The 19,884-nt window shown below is 39.3% G+C and overlaps 1 protein-coding gene across 2 annotated transcripts; it reads right to left on the reverse strand.

Moving 5' to 3' along the window:
- Window positions 1-641: 641 nt before the first annotated feature.
- On the reverse strand, window positions 642-3,286 carry LOC143742524 (uncharacterized). 2 transcript variants are annotated; one of them, XM_077235411.1, is made up of 6 exons: window positions 3,196-3,286; window positions 2,994-3,059; window positions 2,565-2,851; window positions 2,358-2,444; window positions 2,081-2,253; window positions 642-730 (listed from the first exon to the last, which is right to left on the reverse strand). In XM_077235411.1, exons 3-6 carry the CDS (start codon window positions 2,677-2,679, stop codon window positions 680-682), a joined length of 426 nt encoding a protein of 141 aa, XP_077091526.1. In that variant the 5' UTR covers window positions 2,680-2,851; window positions 2,994-3,059; window positions 3,196-3,286; the 3' UTR covers window positions 642-679. The 2 variants fall into 2 exon arrangements, with proteins under 2 accessions (XP_077091526.1, XP_077091527.1); XM_077235412.1 differs by lacking the exon at window positions 2,994-3,059 and having other exon boundaries at window positions 3,196-3,275.
- Between the last annotated feature and the right edge of the window lie 16,598 nt (window positions 3,287-19,884).

A 19,884-nucleotide genomic window follows, 5' to 3' on the forward strand; every position in this document is an offset into this window, starting at 1 on the left:
TCAGGTCAATCTTCAACGTCTAATTACGGTCCATTGAAGGTTGAAAATGAAAATTGAAAAGATGTCAAATTTGTCCGACTTTTCAACGTTGAAAACAGGTCGATCTTCAACGTTTACTCGATGCCTATTGACAATTCTCAAGTCCAACACAATATGTCAATAACATTTTAGATTAACATATGAATGAAACAAAGCTTTAAAGAGTTAGCTTAGAATAGCTTTATTAAAACAACACATTTTAAAATAGTGCAATAAACCAGTAACCAACACAGATTTCACATTCCAAAAGCACATTCCAAGAGTCAACACAAAACAACTCTAAAATGTACACTACAAATGTTCACACTTTGCGACCTCCACCTCCAGCTCTCCCGGGAGCATGTTTAAGTGTCTCAGCCATAGCAGCCCTGATTTCAACTTCTGTGGCAGTTTTACTACACTTCATTACTGCAGCTGCAAAAGAAAATATATTAGATGGTGCATGAATAAACCCCGTCTTACATCAAGGCTCCTACACATTGTATTTACATTTAATCAATTGACAATTGCATGGATTTGCATACCTTTCCAAAAGAAATGCAATTGGTAAGCTAAATTATATATATATATAAACATGAAAAATGCAGTTACCTTTTCCACAGAGTAAAAAGTGGTATCCTGGAAGGCTTTTTTCTCACTGCTACCCCGCCCCTTCATGTTGAAAGATGCCATTAGGCTGTTGGTGAAAAGCCTGAGAATACATGCACAAAATCATAGGGTGAGGTCCATGCCTACATTCTACAAATATTCTTTTATGCTTGCAATATTCCTAATGAATCATCTCTTTCCGCATTTTTGCTTTTCTATGTGCTAAGAGGAGGGCAAACAGAGCAGGCAATGAGTAAAAATGTAACTGCATAATTACATTCTATATTCTGAGCATGTGACATTTGTTTAATACCTGTCCATCACTTTATGGACGCAGTCTTTATCGTTCCTCCCTCCCACCTTTGAGAGCTGGGACACCTGTACATGACACATGAAAAGCCACTCAATACATTATGAATAAACCCATGGTATTGGTAATATACTGACTGTTGCCAGATTGAGCTTAAAGGGTTAGTTCACCCAAAAATTAAAATTAAGTCATTAATTACTCACCCTCATGCTGTACCAACCCCGTAAGACCTTCGTTCATCTTCGGAACACAAATTAAGATATTTTTGATTAAATCTGAGAGGTGGATCACTGCTACATAGGCTGCCTAAGGGAATGAAACTTGACGGCCCAGAAAGTCATTAAAGAACATGTTTAAATATTCCATGTGCCTACAGTGGCTCAACTATAAGTTTATCAAGCGACGAGACTACTTTTTGTGCGAAAAAACAAACATAAATAACGACTTTATTCGACTATTCCATTACTTCCTTGTGGGCCTTGAGACGAGAGTTCAAGAGATTTCCACGACGCGTGCGCGAGAACTGAACAAGAAGTAGTAGAAGAAGAACGTCCTCTTCTCAGTTCTCGCGCATGCGTCGTGGAAATCTCTTCAACTCTCGTCTCAAGGCCCACAAAAAGTAGTCTCGTCGCTAGATAAACTAGTTGAGCCACTGTAGGCACATGGAATATTTAAACATGTTCTTTAATGACTTTCTGGGCCGTCAAGTTTCATTCCCTTAGGCAGCCTATGTAGCAGTGATCCACCTCTCAGATTTAATCAAAAATTTCTTAATTTGTGTTCCGAAGATGAACGAAGGTCTTACGGGGTTGGTACAGCATGGGGGTGAGTAATTAATGACTTAATTTTCATTTTTGGGTGAACTAACCCTTTAAATGGGAACTGGTCATGTTGACTCCTCCATACATGTTGAGTCCATGCAAAATATTATGGGACAGTATACCTCTAATATAAAGGCATGAAAATACGCCTATACGAAAATTCGAGCACTGTGTGTCCCTCAATTACACATTATATAAAGCTGTGCATGTTAACAGATGCACGAGAAAAGCATCTTTTTGTACAATATAGATCATTTAGACTTTTTGGAGACTTGGGGGTCTAGTCTAATTGAGTTTAGTCCAATTTCTGTATAAATCATACCTTTTGTTCCCAGAGGTTGCAGTCCTTGAGACGTGCCTCTTCTTGAGCAAACTCTTCTAAGGTTTCTAGTCTAGCAACATGGACAGCCGAATTCAGGGGCTCATAGTGCCTCCCGACTCTTTTTATCTCATCTAGAAGTTCAACTAGCTTTCCAAGCACTGACTTCTGGTATTCTGTGGAAGAAAACACATTAATTTATTTTTGTCAAGTATTTTATAAATCTTACTTTATGCTTATTAAAGAATGATACAATAATAAATATTGACCATGGACGTACTAGCTTGAGACATGGGGAATAAGCTTCTGTGATGTGACTGTGATGTCATTCGAACTCCACGCTGAGGTGTGCGAGAACCCCTAGATCCTGAAGAAGAAAAAAACAGCGTTGAAGCTCATTAAAATAGTTTTTAAAGACAGCTGCTCCTATAATAAGTGATGTAGGAGAATTGACAACTATGAAGAATGCAACTGATCATGGACTCACTGGATGAGGATGCCCGACCTTTTCTGCTCCCGGACTGTGATGGCTTTCGAACTCCACGCTGAGGTGTGCGAGAACCCCTAGATCCTGAAGAAAAAAAAAAAACGTTGAAGCTCATTGAAATAGTTGTCAATTCTCCTACCTCACTTATTGCAGGAGCAGCTGTCTTTAAAAACTATGAAGAATGCAACTAATCATGGACTTGCTGGATGAGGATGTCCGACCTTTTCTGCTCCCGGACTGTGATGGCATTCGAACTCCACGCTGAGGTGTGCGAGAACCCCTAGATCCTGAAAAAAAAAAAAAAAAAAAACGTTGAAGCTCATTGAAATAGTTGTCAATTCTCCTACCTCACTTATTGCAGGAGCAGCTGTCTTTAAAAACTATGAAGAATGCAACTAATCATGGACTTGCTGGATGAGGATGTCCGACCTTTTCTGCTCCCGGACTGTGATGGCATTCGAACTCCACGCTGAGGTGTGCGAGAAGGCCTAGATCCTGAAGAAAAAAAACAAAAAAAACAACGTTGAAGCTCATTGAAATAGTTGTCAATTCTCCTACCTCACTTATTGACATTATTGCAGGAGCAGCTGTCTTTAAAAACTATGAAGAATGCAACTGATCATGGACTCACTGGATGAGGATGCCCGACCTTTTCTGCTCTCGGACAGTGATGTCATTCGAACTCCACGCTGAGGTGTGCGAGAAGGCCTAGATCCTGAAGAAAAAAAAACAGTGTTGAAGCTCATTGAAATCGTTTTTAAAGACAGCTACTCCTATAATAAGTGATGTAGGAGAATTGACAACTATGAAGAATGCAACTGATCATGGACTCACTGGATGAGGATGCCCGACCTTTTCTGTTCCCGGACTGTGATGGCATTCGAACTCCACGCTGAGGTGAGCGAGAACCCCTAGATCCTGAAGAAAAAGAAAAAAAAAACAGCGTTGAAGCTTATTGAAATAGTTGTCAATTCTCCTACCTTACTTATTGCAGGAGCAGCTGTCTTTAAAAATTATGAAGAATGCAACTGATCATGGACTCACTGGATGAGGATGCCCGACCTTTTCTGCTCCCGGACTGTGATGGCATTCGAACTCCACGCTGAGGTGTGCGAGAACCCCTAGATCCTGAAGTAAAAAACAAAAACAAACAAAAAATCAGCATTGAAGCTCAGTGAAATCGTTTTTAAAGACAGCTGCTCCTGCAATAATCTCAATAAGTGAGGTAGGAGAATTGACAACTATGAAGAATGCAACTGATCATGGACTCACTGGATGCCCGATCTTTTCTGCTCCCGGACTGTGATGGCATTCGAACTCCACGCTGAGGTGTGCGAGAACCCCTAGATCCTGAAGAAAAAAAAAGAAAAAACAGCGTTGAAGCTCATTGAAAAGGTTTTTAAAGACAGCTGCTCCTATAAGTGAGGTAGGAGAATTGACAACTATGAAGAATGCAACTGATCATGGACATGAAAAAATTTACTAGCCAATGGCGATTCCATTGCCAAGGTGTATGTAGAGGGTTGTAAAAAAATGTTTACTGACTTACTGGCTGACACTGGACTAAATGCTTCTGGTGATTCAGACCTTGTGGGTGAACGGTGAAGCGTTGGACGAGAACATCCAGAAACTGAAAAAGGAACAGGAAAGTTGAAAGACTGTTTTGAGCCCAGACTTAAAAATACTTTATATTCCATTTGCATTGTGAGCAAGTAAAGTAGAATAAATAAAAACATGAAATTACTGTCTGAAGATGCAGGACTCTCTGGTTGTCTAATGGTGGTGTTAGCCAGTTCTGGGGGTGCAGGTAACTGGAGCAGCATTGCATTTGGTCCTGTGGTTGTTAAAAGAAATTCCAAAACCAGAAGCATACAGCAACTTTATACCACTGGATCAGCCCAGCTAACTATATTTTACTCACCCCTATGTGAGAGCTTTGGCGGAGGAACCGGAAGCAACACTGTATCCTCTTGACAAAACATGCACAATGAAATTAATCTCAGTAAGATAACGTTGAATACTAATACACAGCCAACGTAAATTGTACTCACCCTTTTTCTTGTCTGGCAAGGACTCATCCTCCTCAGCAGACAAATCTGACCCTGCCAATATTATATTTGTCACTTATGATATGTGATTGTTTACATTATAGGTTAATTGTTTAATGCATGTCCTTAAATAGGACCAAATAAATTACCTTGAACATAATCTTCAAATTTCCTTCTTGTCTTCATTCTCTTTTGACTGACTGTGTCCTCCTCTTCGGTTTGAGCTGAGGTGTAATTATATTTTTCACATTCCTGTCGGCTTACTAAAAATCAAGAATGAAAACAAACACCACTAGCAATAGTAATACGTATTATGGTATTATAGTATTTTAACTGAAAAAGAAATAGTAAAAACATGCCAGAAATAACATTCAAAATATTTTTTATCACCTGATGTCACTTTGACTTTAACAAATTCAAAGCTTAACCAGTCCTCCTGTGGTTGTAAAAGGCGCTTATGTGCCACAGACACGTTTTTTAGAGGCCATCGCACCACTTTGGTCTCTGTGTCGATCCAGTTCAATGGCAAAACTCCTTCCATCTACTGCCCATTCTCCACCCAAACAGCCCGTGCGTATACCATTGCCTGAAACACAATTAGATTATTTAATTTAGAACTACACATTTTTTTTTTCTACATGATGCTAACAGTTACTGTTTTAAATAATAGTAAATATTACATACGTTATTTGTGTTCATTTCCTGAGCTCCATTCCATGGAGCAGAGGAAAAAGGACATGCCCTTGTTCACAAGGGAGACAAGCAACCTTCCGGTAAAGGTCTTCGGATTGCAATAACTTTGTCTTTGTCCGTTTTCTTTGAACATAGACTATATTGAATAGTCTTGACTCACATGGCTTCTTAAAAAAGTCTCTTGTGTCCTTTGGCTCAGCACATCACATACCAAAGTTCCGTCTTGCTTTTTTTCCTTCACCAATGCAAAACTTTCATTGTGAAGCATAAAGCAGCGGTCTTTATCTTTTGTTGATATATAAAAACATGACCTTGTCTCTTGATGCTTGTTGATGCCTTTCTTTGCATTTTCAATCTCACTCATCCGCTTTGTTACTTGAGCGATTGGATTGTGGCTATTTTTGACCAATTTTTTTATTACTTGCAGATGATTTTCGAATGGGAAACTTGAGATGTCATTAAGTGAACAGTTGAAGTGAGAAGCATCTTCATGCAGATGCAACAGGCAGTGCACATTATAGACTGCAAATGTTTTTCCATAAAGGTCATCACACCTTCTAACAAAGTATTTTAGGAGTTCCTCAGCATATGCAATATATGAACGTCGTGTGTTCTCATCAGAGCTCAGCAGGATTGACAGAGCCACTGTCAATGTCAAAAAGTGGGTATACACTTCACTTGAAACTACATTTCGAAGAACAATTGGTCCAGTATATAAAACAAACTGTCTAAATTCAGTGGCTTTCCATCTATCCAGTTCCCTCAAACCCCTGGGCTGCCTTGCAAACTCACTTGGCATGGATCCATTCAGCTTGTTTAATTTTTCTGAGATCTCATCTTTTTGTCTTGCAGATAGCCGGCACACTTTTGGACCCCGAGACAAAAAAAACTAGAACACGTTTTACTACTTCTAAACAAATCAAATGCATATAGTCTAACACAAAAGAGCTCACGCAAGGTATGCCTGCATCTATAAGAGGGCTTTTTATTGTCTGGTGATCCTCATACAGTACTTGACTGAACTCCTCGTCTGTTCTTGCTCTAAAGTTCTCATTACTGTTAAAAACAACTCTACCTTCCCACGAGCCTTTGGCCAAACACCTTTCACAGCTGAAGTACCCATTGTGGTTTTTTATGCACTTTAAAAATGATCTTGCTGGTGCATCACATATAAAGGCCTTAAGGCTGACAGCATAAACTTTATCTTCATACTCTATCCCAACAGCTTTGAGATGCTGAAACTCTTCCAAAAGGTCTTTAACAAAATCATCCAAAGGACTTGGCTTCGCTTTTCCACAGAAAAGTGCAACAATGAAAGGATCAAATTTGTGAAACTGTGCCAATATGGGCCAAAATTGAACACTGTTTGATTTAAAAAGTGGTATGCCATCAATGTTCACACTCAACTCAAGGTTTTGTGAAAAGGATTGGCACTGTGCAATCTTTAGTCTAATGCCTTGTTCTAAACCATAATAAATGTACTGCCCATTACATCTAGAAAGACATTCAACGGTTTTGAAGGTTGCAAGTAGGGTGCGTGCATCCTTTGGCAGCTGGTGCCCATGTCTACGTAGGATGCCTAGTAGCTCATTCAATGACGTTTGAGTGATTGAATTACTTGTTGACCAAATCCTTAAATCACAGCCAATATCTGGTGTATCACTGTCAGGGTGTAAACTCAGGATTTCAGACTCAGAGTCAGAAGATTCTACATGCTCTGTGTATCCATAATCAGATCCGTTATCTTCTACAACTTCTTCAAGTCCATCTTCAAGTCCACTTCTATCACTTGGTACTGAATGAATATCAAGGTTGTCATCACTATCCAACTGAGCAATGGCATTAACTTCTGCTTTTCTTTTTCTCCAACTTCTTAAGTATGTCATATGTCATATCTGCAACAGTAATATAGTTGTATGTTTGCATTATAGATTTTTGAAATTGATTTTTAAAAATATAAACAAAAAGCTTAATAGTGATTGCAAAGAAACTATAATCCAAAACACAGAAATTGGTTAATCAACTTCCCACTAATTATAGTGAGGTACATTTATGTGCAGACATCGTGATGCTTGCTACAATTTAATTAGTGTATTCCTGGATTCTCTCAAGGACTGCCAACGTTTCGTAAGTATATCTCTCTTGTAATAATATTGATTAAGTAATATTTGTGGTTCTTAAAAAAAACTGATCAGTTTAATTCTCCATTCTCAAATATTTTGACAGAAATTTCACAAATATATTAAGTGAATTTTAAATAAATAATTGGTTAGTCAAATACTAAATTCTTCTAGTGATTTTATTAATATAACTGTAAATTTTAGACATTTTTTTTTGTATGTTCAACCAGAGACAATATAGACACGCCACTTCCTCAATCCTCAAAACCTATCGTCTGGTTCCACTGACGCATGCGCACAGTTAAGGTTTGCGACAGTGGAAAATACGTTACTGTTTGAAAAGGGGGCAGATTTGATATGCAGTGTATGCGTTGTGTAAATATCAGACATCCCAAGTCTCCCGAAGTTCCGGGAGTCTCCCGCATATTGATAGCGGCTCCCTGATGCCCGCAAATTAGTTAAAATCTCCCGGAATCTAGAGAGAGCGCACATATTGTGCGTCAAATCGTGTAGCACGTGCACGGCAGAGAGGGAGAGAACCTTTGCGCATGCGTAGTAAAAGTATAACCTGTGGGGAAAAAGGCGTTTTAAACCTTATTTCGGGGCAAAGTCATCAAACCTTTTCAGCAATTTTTATCATATTTTACTGCTGTTTCTATACATGCAGTTTTTATGTCCCGGTGACCAGTGAAAGTGCAGTTCTGACTCTCTGCCCATTCATTTAGATAGGAGCCTGGTCTTGTTAGTCTGAAATAGCTGCCCGGAGGCGTTGCCAAAATGGCGGCCGAGTGGCATGTCTTGCATAAAAGGACTTTGGTTCAAATCAAACTATCAAGTAAATGATTTCAGAGATTTTGTTAATAAAGTTAATTATTACTGAGATATTTTCTAAGCCACTGAATTTTTAGTACACTGTAGAAAAAAAGCAAACGCTTTACAAGCTGCTCTTTATCGCGACGGATAGCCACCTAAAATGTCTGTCTACAGTACGTTTACAATAAAAAAGTCAGTTTGGTTAAAATAAGGTAAATGTTTATAACGTTACACTTATTTTGCCATCATAGCTAATTATTTTGTCATAGCTACTTACTTTACACAGCTGCTTATGACGCGTGAAGAGCTTTCTGGCGGTTGGCTTGATGGGTGGAATAATACAGATTCGCGCGCTTCCTCTGCTGTATGTTCGCGGGCGCGCGCGCCTCCTCATTGCTTCTTCTTTCGGTTTTATGGCGGTTGGCAACTAACTTTAATGGTGCATTACCGCCACCAGCTGGGGTGTGGTAATTCTTCCAAGTATGAATCCTCATTGCACTTACCTCAATCGCAGTTTCAATATATATATATATATATATTATAACGGAATATGTAAAAGTCTTTAAATTTATTTGAGATAATAATAAACATGGTTTGGTAGTTTGTTTTCTCCGTTGTTTTAGCATGTAGCCTATAACAATTATCCTAGCTGTCTTAGATTATCAGTTGAACATCTTAGATGATCAGTTGAAAACACGTAGTCAAACAGTCCAGCTATTTTTAACTAGTTTCATTCCGGAAAAGTCAAACAAATTCTAACACACACCGATGGAAATACCTGTATCGTTTACGGGGAAATCGAGGCGGGTCAGACGCTTTCAAAGAGCTACTCCGCCTGGATTATTGCGATGAAGTCCGGCGAAATCCAGAGTGGGCATTGCACCTGCATGGCAGGGTAAGTATGGCTGGCTAGCTAACGTTACATTTTACAATAGCATTTAGATACACTTTTTCAATACTTGCATTTATCACGCTGATAAAATGTCTATCTGGATCTATGCAGCAATGGAGAGGTGTGTAGCCATGTGGGTACGATTTTGGTTGCTGCGGAGCAGTGTGTTCAGGATGGACTCCAGAGTGGCCCATCTGTCACTTCAAAACCAAGTGTTTGGTCACGGGTGACTAAAAGGGGGAGCATTTTAACAATTATTATATTTAATAATTATATACTAGTCGTTTCAAATATCAGTGTACATTTGGTGGTATTTTGTACAACACTACATATGCCAATTTTCCTTAATAATTATTTTTATTATCATGTATATTTATGTATAATGTACATTTCAAATATCCTTTCAGGCTGATCCACAACCAGTAGCTCAGTGTGATTTCTTGAAACCTGGCAAGAAGATCAAGCTACAAGCTCCCCTCTGCCTTCCCCCACTAAATCCAGATGGATCACCAAAAAAGCTTTTTAAAGCCCTGAAAGTAAGTTATAGTTCATATATCTCTAACAAATCAACTAGTCTAATGTAAAAGATTCAGTACATATATATGGCAGTGTAGGTAAGGTCTTTTCACCATTTACAGGTGAAACTCAAAAAATTTGAATATCGTGCAAAAGTTCATGTGTTTCAGTAATTCAAATTAAAAGGTGAAACTAATATATTTTGTGTATATACAAATATATACATATGTGTAGCAGTATGCATCTGCGCTACCTATTAACGCCCGGCTGGAGGGTGATCTAGTGCTAGTTATGAGGACTTTAAATATGCTTAGTGCACGTCAGCTGGGAGGGCATTACACGTGACGTCATGTCATGGTTGTTGTTCCGGTGTGGTGTGCAAGAGCTAGAGAGGTAAGAGCTGCAGGTTAGCGACTCTTTTGCCAATGATTCTTGTGGGACTGGGTGACTATAGATTCCTTTGTTGTAGTGGACGGGGGGACTAACCGGTAAACACTTGGCTGCACTTGCGCGAAACTTCCGGTAAAGTGGATGAGTTCTGTGGTGCGTTAAGATGGTGTTCCAGGTATGTTTGCAACCTTCTATATCTAATGTCTCATTCCGACCTCGAGTACTCCTGGTGAGTTTCTTCTGTTTTCTTGTTGTGATTCAGGTGTTTTCCACATGCCTGTTTAACGTTGTGGTGGGTTGTTTGTTGCGGTGGTCTGTTACGAGACGGTGGAAGATCCAGATCCCACATAAGCTGCTGTTTGACCCCAAATTTATTCTGTGACTGCTATTTTTTTGACTCGCGTTTATAGATACTGAGACACTACAACGCTGTTGTGCGATGCCAGTTAGCCTTAACGGCTCCCAGACGTCACCCGATCTCGATACCATCAACGGTAACTGGTGGGGATGTTTTCATCATCTTGAGTTCGACATTGGTTACCTAGAATGTAACACTGTGCTTAGTGGGACCTTTTGATGCTCATTGCTCTGTCACCACTGTTTATTGTAGCCGTTGATTTAAGCTTTTCATCTTAGGTGGTATTGTTTATGTCCGTGCCATGTGAATGTTACTTTCTTTTTTTTCTTTGACTCCAGTGTGCTCTTTGTGGTCTTTTCGATGTATATAAGCACCTGGTCTGTTATGTTTCTGACTTTGTTTCGGATGTGTTTATCCAATTGATTCCCTAGGAGTACCCTGAATATAAGTGGTGCTTGTACCTGTGAGAATGTTTGTCATCGTACTATTCTGAGATGAACACTGTGTATTTGGACCCAACAATTGTGGTTGTGTAACTTCTTTTGTTTTTTTCTTTATATATTGTGTAAATTGTGTATTGTGGTGTTTGAGTTTTATGTGTTTGTGTGTGTTCTTTATTGTAGGTCTGGGCAACGGGGAATAGAAGGGGCGACAGCCCTCCTCATCTTGGTGGTGGTGTCTTTGGAGTGCTTGCTGTGCCACACAGGAGGTGTTTGACTGAGTGCAGTGTGAGTGCACGTGTGTGTGTGGTTTTCTTTGTTCCTTTTTCTCAGGAGAATAGAGAGGCCCCTATGGGTTGAGTGCTTTCGGCTGTCGACCCCCAATACTCCGTCGTCCGGGCGGTTTAACGTCAAATATTTTTGTGATGTTGTTTTTTGTGATTGCTTGAATCATTTTAGCTAATAAAAGTGATTTTATTGTTTGTACAACCTCACCCATGTCTCGTGCCTGACTCCAACCGAAACGAACCTGTGAGCCTTGTGTGCTCCTAAATATCTAGGGCAATTCCCTGGTAGTGAGCCCCCAGGGTGGCGTAGTTGGTCTATTTATTTAGTGTCTCTATTCTCTGTAAGCCGAACGCCACATATGCATGATTATACATATCAGAGGGTCGACATTTCTGTATTTAAAATCCTTTTTTTATTGATTTCATGTAATATTCTAATTTTCTGAGATTTTGAATGTGGGGTTTTCATAATAATCAAAATTATAACTTTTGCACGATATTCTAATTTTTTGAGTTTCACCCAGTGCTTTAAGTGGGCCGGCACGCGCCGGTACTCAGTACCGCCACTTCCAAATATAGCTCTTGAGCGTACCGCCACCTCTCCGTGCGCCCAGAACGTGCTTTTAGCTTACCGGTACGCTCATTTGCACATCTGTTTTAATCCTTTGGCTGCGCTGTCGCTTTTCAGAGCGTCCTTCACAATGCACGCTTCCTAATTCGTCCCACCGAGAGCAGAGACTACATTACCCATACACCCTTGAGTTTTACAAGTGAAAAGAGCATGCGTCGCTTTTGCCAACGTCAGTAGCTACGTTTACATGGACACAATCGGAATGAAATCAATACGATTGATGAATCTGAACAAGGTGTTTACATGAATGATAAATAAAGTAATCAGGTTGATGTGCGCGTTTATATGTCACAAGTTTCAAATCGGATCTGATTTTTTGACATGCACAAACTGCACGAATATACAGAGTTTCCCGCTGTTCGCGCATAAATATTCTCCTCTATTGGTTCTTTATTTGTTTTAAACAGCAGACATAATATTAATTCGTCTCTGGTCATAATTTATAGCATATTAACCGTTTTGCCGTGCTGATCACAAAGTAAAAATGCCCCTCCCCGTGGCCAAAACCAGGCGTCTGTGGATGAGAATCCACAACAAGGACTGGTGGGACGTTGTCCTGCTTCACTTCACATACGCGCGAGTAAAATGAGAATTTTAGAATGACGGGAAGCTTATTAATATGACACTTTATTCAACAGGAAAAACAGCTCGTTCCGCGCGTTATACTCATTATGTTTATTTAACGTCATTGCACATGTGCAGTCCTTTCAGTTTCGGTTTTCAATCAAGTGTTTACATGTTCTCTTGATCGGATTACATAAGGTATAAACCACCCCTTTCAATCCGATCGAAATGTCATTCGGATCGAGCTCAATCGGATCGATTAAGGTGTTTACATGAGGGTTTTATAGTCCGATCGAGCCGTCAATCCGATTATAAGTGTCCATGTGTCAACCATGGTGTCAACTCAACGTGGTCCGGAAAGGGTGTGTGAAACGGGTAAAGAAATGAATGAACCATAGCAAGACTCATGTTTATGTTCTACTGTTCTATGGTTATCATGTTATTATGTTTTATAATTTATTTTATGTAGCCTACATTTTGTTCAAAATGTTTTCAATATTCTTTTGCACATTTTATTTATGTTCAGGTCGGTGCCATTTCAGCTTGGTAAATTTCTAAAAAAAAAAAGTAAACATTTCCATGATTTAATAATTTTATCTGAAGAATGGCTTGTTACACTACAAGAAAAATATATTGCTCCACCTCAGGATATCACTCTTCAATAATTTTGACCAAATTCTTCACACACGCAAAGGCCAAATGTCCACCCTGTTACAGGACATTCTCATCTAAATTAATAAATGTTTTGAAATCAGTTATTGTAATATTTACATTTTCTAAGAGCTCAAATGTCCCTCACTTTGCCCCACAAATGTATTTTAACAAAGTGTTCATTAACGAGCATTATCTTGAAAAAAAGTTGTGGTATTTTAAGCCACAGTGGTAATTTCAACACATTTCTTTTAGAATAAAAAGACATTTCAATGAAATTTTGCCCCATTTTTTAATTATTTCATTTTGCCATTTCATTCCCTAAAATTAACCACAACGATATGCATAACATTTGTTGAACTTATTTTATTAACTTAAAAAAACACACACAGAGGTAACAGGGTGGACAGAGGGGTAACAGGGTGGACATCACACCATTGAACAACAAAAAATTTCTACATGCATATAATAAATTAATTATAAGTACCAATTCAAGCTGTTAACACTCATTTATTTGTAGATGTAGATGTAGATGTAGGTGTTAGGTAGGGGGTATGTTTAGGGTAAAAAATGGGTGAAAAAGGGTTAGAATCACATCGGGAAAATTTCCCGGATAATCATTTTCAAAACCCTTTTTCGGGGGGGGGATAATATCATTTTTTATTTTTTATTTTTATTTTATTATTTTTTAGAAAATTCAACCTCTTGTTCTTTTTCTGTCCTTCATTTTTTTGGGGGGTTATCTTTTTCATTTTAGTCTCTTTTTCTTCTTAGTTTTTTAATTATTTTTGCTACTGTGTTTTGTCTAGTTTCAAGTAGTTGAGCCAGTGTCTGGTCATGGCCTGTGCTGTTTCTGGTGTCCAATGGATGTTGTCCTCCGTCGTTTTGAATTGACTGGTAGGAAGTGGAGGAATGTATCTTGTTCTTTGTTTTAGAATCTTGTTCAAAAAGTCTAGGTTTTCTTGGGTTCTAGTGGGTAGTTTTTTACTGTAATTAATTACTTGAAAGAAAACGGTGGCTGATGGAAAAGTGGTTTTGATGGTTCCCTGTAGTCTTTCGATCGTCTTCTGGAGTATTGTGGTGTTGCCCTGTTCCCTGTCATTGAGTCCAAAGTTTAGAATTATTAGTTGGGTGTCTAGATTAGTGGTGGTTTTCTTTTTCAGTATGTGGTACGCATGAGCCAACTTCGCACCCGGATAACTAACAACTTGTGTTTGTTCCAGATTTAGTAACGGAAGCCGGGAAAGGTTGGAGTCACCTAAGAAAAGGATGGGTCTCTTGGGAGTCAGGGACCAATTGTTGTATTTGTCATTCTTGCATACGTGTCGTTCGAAGAGGCCCAACCCCTGGGATACCAGCCCTTTCTGGGGTTTGGAGGGTAGTAGCTCAGTGGTTTCTGTTGAGCTACCCCGGGGTTGGGTTTCGATGGTGTTGGTAAGTGTATCAGGGAATGTATCTTCTACCGTGGGGTAAAAAATCTCCTCCTCCTCTGGCTCTTCTGGTTTTTTCTTTTTCTGGACCGGGGCTTCTACAGTTTCCCCTTCATTTTCGGTGAGTTTTCTACGGGTGTCCCCTCTGGGGTTGGACGCGGTGGGTTCGGTTGGCTCTTTGTGGGTATCCCCTTTTGGGACGGACCCAGTGGGTTCTGTTGGGTTCTCAGTAGTGGCTGGGTTCTCCGGGGTCATGAATTTGTGTACCGCTTGGGACGCTTGTTCTATAGTGGTTTCTTTTAGAGTTTTGAGGTTCTTCCTTCCCCATTTGATTGCCACCGCCCAGGCTTCTTCCCATCGATCTCTTGAGGTATTAGCGATTTGATTTTTGGTTAGGGTCAGGCATTCCGTATAATGTATCTTGAGGATCTCTATTGCAATCTGTAGCCAATTCTGGGCGTTGCCCGTTATTAGATCCTGGGTTTTTTGGTTCATACCCAAGAGGGCCGGTCGGATGGTTCGGTCGAGTAAATTGGTGACATGTTGTAGTCGGCGTGGTGTTGCGTCTCGTTCTTCACCCTCCCTAAGGGTTCTTTCGTGGTGGTAAGCTCTGAGGAACGCGTAGAAGGCCCTCACTAGTTTTCCAAAATTGTCCGGTGATGTCATGGTGCTTTTTGGACTGTCCTAGAGACAGGATATAATTGGTTAGTTTGACGAACTCGTATATCTGGGACATTTAAATTACATCGTGTAGTTGGAACGAGATATGCATTAATGGACCCGAAAGTGTTAGGCCTGTCTGGGCCACCCACTTCCCTGCCTGTCTGGGCATTTGGTCCATTCCCTAGGCCCGGTCTCTCCTCCCTACGGTCAGGGGAGAAAGAGACCCGGCCAGGGAGACACATCGTGTGAGTGTGCCGTATTTGAAAATCGAGGATCTACTTTCTGAATTTTTTGAGTTCTGGTCGTTCGTTAAGACCCTTCGGGAATTTGGTGTCTAATTTTTGAATCCATTTCCATTCTGTTTTTCTCCTCTGTTGTTCTGTCCATTGGGAGTTATGTTCTATACCCTGTATACGTATATTCGTGACTCCGTGTCTAAGGAAGTGTTTGATTAATGTTTGGTTCCTATTTTTTCTAAGGGACTTGCGAACATTGTATTTGTGTTGATGTAGTCTACTCCTTATTGAATTCTTTGTTTGTCCTACGTATTGTAGTTGGCACTTATTGCACGTTATTAAGTAAACACAGTTGGTATAGTTGAGGGGTATTTTTGGAATGGGGTACGCTATGGTGTGTCCTATTTTTCTTATTAACTTGGGCTTGTGAATTAGTTGTGTGGGAGTCTTGGTAGATAGTCTGCTTCTGACCAGAATGTCTTTAAGGTTGGGGTTCCTTTTATATGCCGAAATTATGGAGATGTTTTGTTCGGATCCGAAAGTTCTGGTGAAATTGTTTTTGATTTTGCGATTTAAGTGGACCGACAGTGGTGTGTAGGTGAAGATAGCGGGGACTATAATCTGGTTATCCGTGTCTTGTTGTGGGATCGGATTCGTTCGTGTCTGGGTATGTTTTTTGTAAATGGCATTGAGTTTTGTTTTGGAGTAACCCCTTTTTTTAAGTGCCCTGAACAATGTTTTCTTGCTTTCTTCGAAGTCTTTTTCTCCTGAGCAGATTCTCGAGAATCTGGTGAGTTGTGCCCGCACTATACCCTCAAAGGTATGTCTGGGGTGGAAACTTTTGTGATGTAATAAGGAGTGTGTGTCTGTTTCTTTGAAATGGACTTTTGTGTCTAATATATGGGTGATGTCAAAGTCTGGACCTTTGAAGACCGTGGTGTCTAGAAAGTTAACCGTCGTATTGTTGATAGTAGTTTTAACCTTAATCCGGTTATGATGGTTATTCAAGGTATCGATAAATTCCTGGAAGTCATGGACTCCATGTTCCCAGGTACCCCATATATCATCTAGGTAACGAAAGTAGGTGGTAGGTTTTTTGGTACATTTTGGAAAGGCTGTTTCTTCCCAATTGGCCATATAAATGTCGGCGTAGGACGGTGCAAATTTTTTGCCCATCGCTGTACCATTTGTTTGGAGAAAATATTTACCCGCAAATTCAAAGTCGTTACGAGTTAGGCTAATTTCCAGTAATTCCAGAATTGTCCTATCTGGTCTGGAGGGGTCTGGGAACCTTTGGAAGGTTTCTTGGACTGCTTCAAGACCCAATTCAGTCTCTATGTTGGTGTAGAGGCTCACTACATCCATTGTGAAGAGGATGACCTCAGTTTGGAACTGAGTTGTCCTGATTTTGTTGAGGAAATCATACGTGTCCCTAATGTAACTATTGTGTTTGGTGGAGATAGGTTTTAGGTAGTGATCGATATATTCTGCTATCCTATATGATTCGCTACCGCAGTCTGACACTATGGGGCGCCCCGGGGGCATATGTGGGGTGGGCCAATCCGTCTTGGGTTTGTGGATTTTGGGTCAGAGATAAAATCTTCTAGGTCTAGGGTTATGTTCTCCTAGCAGGAAGTTCATTTGTTTAGGTTCTAGAAATCCTTTTCCGACCGTTCTCTCTAATATCTCCCTAATCTTGGGGATAGTCTCCGGATAGATCGGTTTGTGGATTTTTTGGTAGTATTGATTGTCTCCTAGTTGGCGTAAGGCTTGTTGTATGTATTCGGGTTTATCCATGATAACCACCGCGTTACCTTTGTCTGCTGGTTTAATGATTAAGTCTGGTCTCTGTGCTAGAGAGTTGAGTGCTCCTATTTCGCCGGAAGACAAATTTGGTTCTGGTGTTTGTGGTTTAGAGGTAAGTTTTTTAAGTTGCTTTTCATTTTCATCAAAGAAGTCCCATATTTTGTTTGGTAATTGTTGGGGTGGTGGTTTCCAATTTGATCGTTCCGTAAAGGGGGTTGCTAATTTTGGATTGCTGCCGGTTCCAAAAAAGAGTGTTTTCTCCATTCTTTGGTGGAAGTTATTTAATTCCGCATATATCGTAAGTCTGTCCTTACATTTAGCTAGGTGTGAGGGGATAAAGGATAAACCCCGACCCAGCACCGCTCTTTCTTCTGGGGATAAAGTGTAAATTCTCGAAAGGTTAATGACTGTCTCGGGTGAGTCAGAGCTTATGGTAATTTGGGGTTGTACTTTTGGTGTTTTCATGTATTTAGTAACTTGAAGTGTCGCTTGTTCCACTATGGTTTGTTGAAAGTTTGTTGATGCTTCTGATAGAAGGCTACCATAATGTCTTAATGTCTTAAAGTCCCTGTTAACCGGAAGTTGCAAACGGCATTTCTCCAGTGTTGTGACGTATTTCCAAGTGAAAGTGAATATTAAACAGAGGGCAGGGTTTTACTTTAGCGCTCCTCATCTCCATCTCGGTTTGAGGGGAGTTGTTAAGCATTTTCAACCCAAGCCGTCAAACTGACGTCATTAGAAAAGGAAACCATTCCAGACCGGAAGTAACTTTTCGGATTTTGATTGAAGAACACCACGGCAAACATTTTTTTTCTGTGCATTAACTTGCATGGATTAATTGTTCACCACAAGACTAGAATATGCACTAACAAAGTAAATAGTGTCAATTTTGATTTCATGTCGACTTTAAGTTGATAAAACAATTTTCAAAACCAGCTTCTGAGTAGCATTATACTGTTGCAGTTTTCTTTAAATGTTTCGAAAGTTAGGTCACTGTGGTGACAATATTTTCTGAGACTGTGAATCTTGTCAACATAGTAGGGGTAAAAAAAATATTTATTATCCCCCCATAACACATATCATTTATGTTTTTTTTAACAGATTTCTACTCTAAAGGATTGCTACATGTGCAGTAAAAAAATTGGAGTAGCAAGCAAAACATGTCAATACTGTAGTGCCAAGCAGCCATATAAGCAAAAGCTTGAGAAAAGAAAGGAACAGCTTTCCCAAGAATGGAAAGACCGTCAAAAAAAAAACAGCAGTCTGAACAAAGTTTATGATGCAACATATCTACTGGTAGGTTTATCTTTCAGATGTTAGTCATAAAATAGTAAGTAAATAATCCCTGATCTTTAGCTTTTACACATGCATTTGTTATATTTATACACAGACGCTTCAGCATTCATTCTTTTTTCAGTGCAAACCGACTGAGGTGTAACATCTGTGTGTTTTTCCGGTGTACTCTGGTCTGATAAAGAACACTCTAATGTTATGCACAAACTTCTAATTTAAAGTATAAAAAATTTGTATAGACCAGGGAGGTCCAAACTCAGTCCCAGAGGGTCACTGTCTTGCATTGTTTAGCTACAACTTCGGGTTCAGGTGTGTTTAAGTGGGTTTGGAGTTAAAGTCTGCATAGTGACCCTGCAGAAGCAGGATTGAACACCCCTGGAATAGAATAAAAAGTACTGTAGTATCACAATAACTAAAAACCCATTCAAGCAAATTTCAAATGCATAGACAAGAAGCCAAAACTTGAAAAGGAACATTTTCATTTTTGAATCAGACTTTTTAAATCTGTGGCTACCCCTTGCCCATATACAGTATGATGGTCTCTGATTGTTGCAGTCCTTATAGATATGTGGATTAAATATAAACTAGAGCTGTCAAATCGATTAATTGTGATTAGTTTCATCTAAAATTAAAGTTTGTATTTATATAATATTGTTTACACACGTTTAATATTGCACACACATGTATGTGTGTGTGTGTGTGTGTGTGTGTGTGTGTGTGTGTGTGTGTGTGTGTGTGTGTGTGTGTGTGTGTGTGTGTGTGTGTGTGTGTGTGTTATTCGATTTGACAGCCCAAATATATAATGTGTGCGAACTTGTTGTTATTTATAATATTCTCAGTTTTATAATTGTCTCAATGTCATTCCAGCTCCACAAGTGGGAACTTTTAGAGAGGTTCCCAATCCTTCTCCTTGCCAGGAGAAACTCAAATGGTTTTTCTGCTGAGTGCTTCTGTCCATGGAAGATAGATACAGAAGATACTCAGGATGCTTTTCTTACAATAAAGAGGTTGTATGAAAGTCTTCTTAATGGTAATAAACACAAATGTGCAATGCATGCTAAATTTTCAGATATTTTATTGCTTATTAGTGCATCCTCAGTTGATTTGAGAATTAATTTGGAAAGATGGTAGTAATAGGTTTTACCGACAGTATATACATTTGCACATGGCCAAGCAGACTTTATTTTTTTCTCACCTTAGGTTTTAGAATATGTATATAAAAATAATATTCCCAACCTTTTTACATAAGGGAAATTATATTAGAAAACTTGAGCGGGGTATTATTTTGATAAAGTCAAATTGATATTACATTAATAAATACAACTCATACGTGGACTTAAACGTAATAATAAAATAAATAAAACTACAAAACCATAATAAAACTTTATTTTATTTATTTGTTTTTGCTGAATTATTATTGAATTATTATTATTCTCATGTCCACATCACAGTTTCTTTTTTCCAACATTGGCTATTGCAGATAAAGAAG

This window comes from Siphateles boraxobius, unplaced genomic scaffold, assembly GCF_051911475.1.
Source record: "Siphateles boraxobius isolate OS27281-9 unplaced genomic scaffold, OSU_SipBor_1 19, whole genome shotgun sequence".
Lineage (NCBI taxonomy): Eukaryota > Metazoa > Chordata > Actinopteri > Cypriniformes > Leuciscidae > Siphateles > Siphateles boraxobius.